This window comes from Cynara cardunculus, unplaced genomic scaffold (assembly GCF_001531365.2).
Source record: "Cynara cardunculus var. scolymus isolate 2C unplaced genomic scaffold, CcrdV1 Un_Scaffold_2839, whole genome shotgun sequence".
NCBI lineage: Eukaryota > Viridiplantae > Streptophyta > Magnoliopsida > Asterales > Asteraceae > Cynara > Cynara cardunculus.
Genome location: NW_020201237.1, coordinates 54,278 through 61,791, shown reverse-complemented (window position 1 = coordinate 61,791; position 7,514 = coordinate 54,278). Strand labels below are relative to the sequence as shown.

General features: G+C 37.5%; 1 protein-coding gene and 1 non-coding gene across 2 annotated transcripts; one reads left to right on the top strand and one right to left on the bottom strand.

Annotated features, from left to right (window-relative positions):
• Positions 1–3,360: 3,360 nt before the first annotated feature.
• Positions 3,361–4,895, bottom strand: LOC112503288. Its single transcript, XM_025107352.1, has 3 exons — positions 4,852–4,895; positions 3,725–4,731; positions 3,361–3,650 (listed from the first exon to the last, which is right to left on the bottom strand). The coding sequence occupies exons 1-3, from the start codon at positions 4,893–4,895 to the stop codon at positions 3,361–3,363; spliced, it is 1,341 nt and encodes a 446-aa protein (XP_024963120.1).
• A 241-nt stretch (positions 4,896–5,136) lies between these two features.
• LOC112503290 lies at positions 5,137–5,243 on the top strand. The gene has a single exon (XR_003067921.1). It is a non-coding gene; the product is annotated as a small nucleolar RNA R71 (small nucleolar RNA).
• The last annotated feature ends 2,271 nt before the right edge of the window (positions 5,244–7,514 follow it).

Sequence of the window (7,514 nt, the reverse complement as noted above, 5' to 3'; positions counted from 1 at the left end):
TTTTCTTGACGACTGACTGGACTGCAAAACATACGACAAATAACAAAAATATTATTAATAACAATAAAACTTATTAAAAACAGAAATTTAAGCAAACATAAATATTTACATACACACATTTTGGACTTATAAAAAGTCCCAAAAATACCGAAGCTTTTTAGCAAAGGGTAACAAAATTCACAGAGCATAACTCTGGAATTTCTACCGGATCATGAAATAACTTCACTCTTTGACCGTTAACTTTGAACATATAATTGTCATCGAGATCGATAAGGTCAACTGCTTCATACGGATAAACTTTATGAATGAGGAAAGGTCCAGACCAACGGGACTTGAACTTTCCTGGGAACAATTTTAACCTAGAGTTAAACAAAAGAGCTTTCTGACCAGCTCTCAACTCCTGGTGTTTAATTCTTTTATCATGCCATTTTTTAGTTTTATCTTTATAAATCTTAGCATTTTCATATGACAGATTCCTATGTTCCTTTAATTCACACAACTGGACTTTTCTTTTACGGGCAGCCATATCTGGGCACATATTTAATTCCTTGATGGCCCAATATGCTTTGTGTTCAAGTTCCAAAGGTAGGTGACAAGCCTTACCAAAAACAAGCTTATATGGGGACATACCAATAGGTGTTTTAAAAGCTGTCTGATATGCCCATAAAGCATCATCTAACTTGAAAGCCCAATTCTTTCGGTTTAGCATGACAACCTTTTCTAAAATTCCTTTTATTTCACGGTTTGAGAGTTTGGCTAATCCATTAGTTTGCGGGTGGTAGGAATTTGCTATTCTATGGTTAATGTTGTACTTTTCAAGAACTCCACTCAACAGGTTATTTACAAAGTGGGTACCCTCATCACTAATTAGTTCCCTTGGGGTACCAAACCTTGTAAAAATCTGTTTTTGAAGAAATTTAACCACAGTTTTTGCATCATTAGTAACACAAGCCATGGCCTCTACCCATTTAGACACGTAATCAACAGCCACTAGAATGTATTGACAATGATTAGATGGGGGAAATGGTCCCATGAAGTCTATCCCCCATACATCAAAAAACTCTACTTCTAAGATCTCATTAAGTGGCATTTCATTCCTTTCGGAAATGGAACCACTTCTTTGACACTCATTGCATCTTTATGCAAAATTGTGAGCATCTTTGAAGAGAGTAGGCCAATAAAAACCAGATTGTAATACTTTAGCCGTTGTTCTTTGGCCTCCAAAGTGTCCTCCATATGCTGCTTGGTGGCAATGCTGCAGAATTGCCGCCACTTCAGTTTCTGGAATGCATCTTCTTAAGATTTGATCTGCACTTATCTTAAACAAGTAAGGGTCATCCCAAAGATAAGTTTTAGTATCATGGAGAAACTTTTTGAACATATGGCCAGAAATATCAGAAGGTCTAATTCCACAAGCCAAATAGTTTGCTATATCAGCAAGCCATGGTGGCTTTGATTCTAACACTAGAATTCTTTCATCAGGGAATGTTTCAACAATCTCTTCTTCTTCTAGGGTCTCCCTAGGCTTCTCTAATCTTGACAAATGGTCTGCAACTTGGTTGTCAACTCCTTTCCTATCAACTATCTCAAGGTCAAACTCTTGCAACCACAAAACCCATCTTATTAACCTAGGTTTAGCATCTTTTTTTGAAATCAAGTACTTGATGGTAGCATGGTCAATGTGAACAATAACCTTTGTTCCCATCAAATATGATCTGTATCTTTCAAAAKCAAAAACCACRGCTAAAAGTTCTTTTTCAGTTGTTGTGTAGTTRAGTTGTGCTTCATTCAAGGTCTTACTTGCATAATAGATTGAATGAAAAACTTTTTCCTTTCTTTGACCTAAGACAGCTCCAACAGCCCAATCACTAGCATCACACATGATCTCAAAGAGTTTGTTCCAGTCTGGAGCAACAACTACTGGTGCGATTACTAAAGCTTTCTTCAAAATGTTGAATGCATTTTTACATTCATCCATAAAATCAAATTTTTGATCATGTTGCAAAAGTAAACACAAAGGTTTTGAAATTTTTGAAAAGTCTTTTATAAACCTTCGGTAAAACCCAGCATGACCAAAAAAAACTTCGTATTCCTTTAACAGTAGTTGGTTCAGGTAGTTTTTCAATAATTTCAAGTTTAGCCTTGTCTACCTCAACTCCTCTTTTGGAAATTAAATGGCCTAAAACAATTCCTTCTTTGACCATGAAATGACACTTTTCCCAATTGAGAACCAGATCAGTCTCTTCACATCTTTCAAGACTCCTTTTTAGATTTTTCAAACAATTATCAAACGATGAGCCATAAACTGAAAAATCATCCATAAAGATTTCTATGGATTTTTCAAGCATGTCAGAGAATATGGACATCATGCATCTCTAAAAAGTTGCAAGAGCGTTGCAAAGTCCAAATGGCCTTCTCCTAAAGGCAAAAGTACCATAGGGACATGTGAAGGTGGTCTTTTCTTGATCCTCGGGTGATATGGCTATTTGGTTATATCCGGAGTATCCATCCAAAAAGCAGTAATACTCTTTTCCAGCCAACCTGTCTAACATCTGATCAATAAAAGRCAAGGGAAAATGGTCCTTTTGAGTGGCTTTGTTTAGCCTACGGTAGTCCATACATATCCTCCAACCAGACACTATTCTTGTGGGGATGAGTTCATTCTTGTCATTGGTGACAATAGTAAACCCTCCCTTCTTTGGGACACACTGGATTGGACTAACCCAGGAACTACCGGCTATTGGAAAAATTATTCCTGCATCTAGCCATTTCAAAATTTCCTTCTTCACTACTTCTTTCATGACCGGGTTCAATCTCCTTTGAGGCTCTATAGATTTGAAGTTCTTTTCATCTATGATGATCTTATGTTGACATATAGAATGACTAATCCCCTTAAGGTCAGCAATGGTCCATTCTATGGCTTTGGTGTGCAACTTTAACATATCTACAAGCTTCTTTTCTTGATGTAATTCTAGGGTAGATGATATGATGACACGTAATTTACCTTTCTCTCCTAGAAATGCATACTTCAAATGAGATGGGAGTTTCTTTAACTCCAAATCAGGTGGTGAAATTATAGACGGGGTAAAATTCTTAAGCTCACTATTGTCCAACAACTCAAATGCTGCAGCATCAGATGGGACATCACCTTATAATTCCTCAACAGTATCATCACCTATCTCAATACTTTCCTCCTCTTCTAGCTTACAGGCCTTCCTAACTCCTTCCTCATAGCATATTTTCTCAATCTCAGTAACTCCTGAGCATTCCTCTAAGTAATCAGGGTACTTTAAGGAATTAAAGACGTTGAAAGTGACTTTCTGGTCTTGGAGTCTCATGGTTAGCTCTCCTTTTTGGACATCAATCAAAAGTTCCACCAGTGGCTAAGAAAGGTCTTTCTAAGATTATGGGAATATCCTTATCAGCCTCAAAATCTAGGATGATGAAGTCAGCCGGAAAGATGAATTTGTCAACCTGAACTAAGACATCCTCAATCTTACCTTTTGGATAAGCAATGCTTCTATTGGCCAATTGTAAGGTGACAGTGGTGGGTCTAGCTTCTCCTATGCCTAGGGTGTTGAACACAGACAAGGGCATAAGGTTAATACTAGCTCCCAGATCACATAATGCTTTACCAATCTCCTTTCCACCTATAGAACAAGGAATAGTGAAACTCCCTGGGTCTTTAAGCTTGGGGGTATTTTGTTGGTTAGAAGCGCACTACATCCCTCGGTAAGAGCTACGGTTTCATATTCGGTTAACTTCTTCTTCTTACTCAAAATATCTTTAAGGAACTTGGCATAACTAGGCATTTGCTCAATCGCTTTAACAAGAGGTATGTTGATGTGCAATGCTTTAAACACTTCCAAAAACTTTTTGAAATGCAATTCTTCCTTTTGATTCCTTAACCTTTGGGGAAAAGGAACATAAAGAGGAATTGGCTTTATGATGGCTTTGTTAGGTCGTGTTGAGCAAGATGGATCCAGAGTGCCTAGAGTCTTGGTCTTACTTTCTTGAGGTTCAAATGGGATTACAACTTTGGTTTTTGGACATGTTATAACCTCATCCTCAATTGGCTTTTTCTTAGCAACTTCTTCTAGGAATAACAAAGGATAGTCTGACTTAGGAGGAACAACAGTGGTGGTCTCAGGAGGTTGGTCATTCAAAGGTTTTGATGGACTTTCAGTAACAAGGACCATAGGTATAGTCTCAGGTTTAGACACAACATGTTCACTTTCTTTTGGTATGATCTCAGTTAATTCCTTACCACTCCTAAGAGTCACTACCTTCACGTGTTTTTTTCCTAGATCTCTCGGGACTACAATGTTACTAGGTAAAGTACCAAGGGCTCTACTATTCTGATTAAGAGCAAGTTGGCTAACTTGTGTTTCCAGGTTTTTGATGGCAGCACTTTGTTGATTGAACAAAGATTGATTTTGAGTCATCATTTGTTGTTGTGCTTGGGACTGAGCCACCAGTCCTTTTATCATTGCTTCCAAGGAAGATGATGATTCGGACTGTGGAGGTGGTTTGGTCTGAAAAGGTGGTTGATTACTTTGAAAATTCTGGTGATGGTGATTCTGAGAATTAGAACTGCTTGCATGTTGCTGTTGTTGAAAATTAGGGTTTCCTTGTTGCTTATGGATTGGGGGATTCAAACTTGGACTATTCCATGAAAAATTTGGGTGTTGTCTCCAACTGGCATTATATGTGTTAGTGTAGGAATTCGATCTATTATGAACATAATTCACAGATTCATCATTATGTGGATACAGTTCATAAGAGTGTTCCCCTCCACAACAGACACACTGCACTGAGAGGACAGCTGGAAGAGGTGATGTAATAGCTTACTGCACTTCTTGGCTAGAAGGTAGATTTTTAAGCATATTGGCCATAGAAGAGATTTGTGCTGTTAATGCAGTATATGCATCTACATCATGTATTCATGTTGTCTTCTTTTGTGGTTGAGCATGTGGATCAGCCCAATGTCCATTATTAGCAGAAATTTTTTCTAGGATCTCATATCCTTCATTGTAGGTCATAGCTGTAAAGGCTCCTCCCGTAGTTGCATCGAGCATCTGTTTAGCAATGGGACTTAACCCATTGTAGAATGTCTCGAGTTGAATACAATAGGGAATGCCATGGTGTGGGCATCTCCTTAACAGCTCTTTGAACCTTTCCCAAGCGTCAGGAACAGCTTCATCGTCCATTTGTTTAAAAAGGCAAATTTCGTTTCTGGACTTAGCGTTCCTAGTTGGTGGGAAATATTTTCGCAAAAACTTTTCTGCCATATTACTCCATGAAGGCACAGACCCCGGCGGTAATGAATTAAACCTTGCCTTTGCTCGATCCCTTAGAGAAAATGGGAATAAAGTGAGTCTCAGAGCGTCATTAGACACTCTCAGGATCAGGAAAGCATCAGTGATTTCCATAAAGGAATTCAAATGTGAGTGTGGGTCCTCTGAAAGTAATCCGGAAAATTGTCCGTTTGTTTGCAACATGTGAAACATAATCGATTTTAGTTCAAAATGAAGAGCAGTCATATGTGGCCTAACTATCCCGGAATTTAATTGCTCAAAATCCGGAATAGCATAATCCATGATCCTTCCATTTTTGGAATTTGCCAAATTAATGATGTTCGGAGTATGTTCTCTTAGTTGTTCATTATATTCCGATTTTGTGTCCTCATTATGATTATTATTATGATATGGGGGTCCTTGCGGAAAATTAGGAAAAGGTGGTATTGTCCCAAAGGCAGGCGGTTGGTTTTCTAAATGTGGAATCTCAGGGATGATTGGGGGAGGTAACTCCATGTTAGGAGAGAGTAGAGCAAAAAATGCTCTTTGAGCTCTCCTTCTTTGGCGAAACGTTCTCTCAATATCGGGATCCAATTCAAAAAATTTCCCGCGATGTCTCCGTGACATACACTACTTTTAAAAACAGGACGAGAAAAATCAAATCTTTTACTTTACTTAAAAGAAAACTTTTAACTAACTAATCCCCGGCAACGGCGCCAAAAACTTGATGGCATGTTAGCAAACAAGGCCATAAACAACAATCAGGACCAAAAGCAAGTATACAAGTAGTCCCAATATCGTTTTTCAAGTAATAAAAGTGGTACAAGTACCGGATATCGTCCACAGGGATCGTAGTAAAAGTTTTGAAGAAAGTAAAGTTAAGGAAATGATTTCAAAATGCGAATTCGAAGACTTTGAATTGAACAAAGTTAACACAACTAAAAATTAACAAGAGATAACAGAATAATTAAAGCAAGCTAGGGTGTATGACTTTTCGGGTGAGATGTAAATACTATTTCCAGTCGACCAATGCTGTTAAAATACCACTGCATGAAACCATACTGACAAATTGCTACAGCATGCAATCAGTAACAACTATTTTTACCAATTACTTTGAAGGTATTCCTCTCGGACTTCACCAATGCACTGATATTATAGCTTTCAACCCATATCTCTATGAGGTATCCAGACCAGTGAAAGTGACAAATGGTGTCTTCAAAGTATATGGATAAACAAATCTCTTTGTTAAAAAAAATCACTCTCTCGAGTGGATTCCCATATCATTCAAGTTGACGTGTTCTGAATGACTCATCTCTGAGTCCATTCCACTTTAACACTTCAGAGTGATCAACCTGTCGAGAATTAATAACTTAGAAAATACGGACAACAAATCTCTTTGTTAGCAACTCTCTCAAGTCTACTTCCCATATCATCCAAGTTGACGTGCAATCAATGGCTCAGCTTAGAGTCCACGGCACTTTAACACTTTCGAAGTGATCAACTCGTCAAGAAGTGTCATTGGTTTTATAAAACTTGAAATGAAAAAGTAAAACATCGTTGTTACATGAAAGGGTCTAGCGTATTTTGGTTTAAAAACTCACCTTTTTCGTCACACACCCAAGCTAATAAAATTAGCTACTCATGACGAAAAGTAAATAACAAGAAATATAAAGTGCGGTAAATAAAGACATAAAGTAAATGCGGAAAGTAAGTGACAGAATATAAATGACGGAATGTAAAGGATGCGGAAAGCGTAATAAATAGATGACGGAAATAAAATGCAAGTAAGCGTAAATAAATAAATGACGGAATATTAAGAACGATAATATAAAGAAAGCGATTAAAGAAACTTGAAATGCCAAAAGATTTGTAATATTGAGAAACTAAACTTATTCTCCAAGTAGTATAAAGAACTACTTGAGAGAAAAGCAAGGGAACATTGAAGTAAGAAGTGAGGTGTGGAAGGTGTGGTGTGTAGAATACTCAACCCAACATCCTTTTTTATACTAGGGATTAGATGGGGGCAAAATAGAAATTTCATACCTAATTAATTCAAAAGAAACTAGAAGGTACAATAAAGCAAACTAATATTTAAAAAGCAACTAAATTAGTCTTAACAAACTCCAGCTAATCTGAACATAATACAGCTGTTCCAACTTTAGAAGGCTTTCAAAGGTCTTCCCATTGTCTTGTCGGTCAACTCCAAGTCTCATCCAT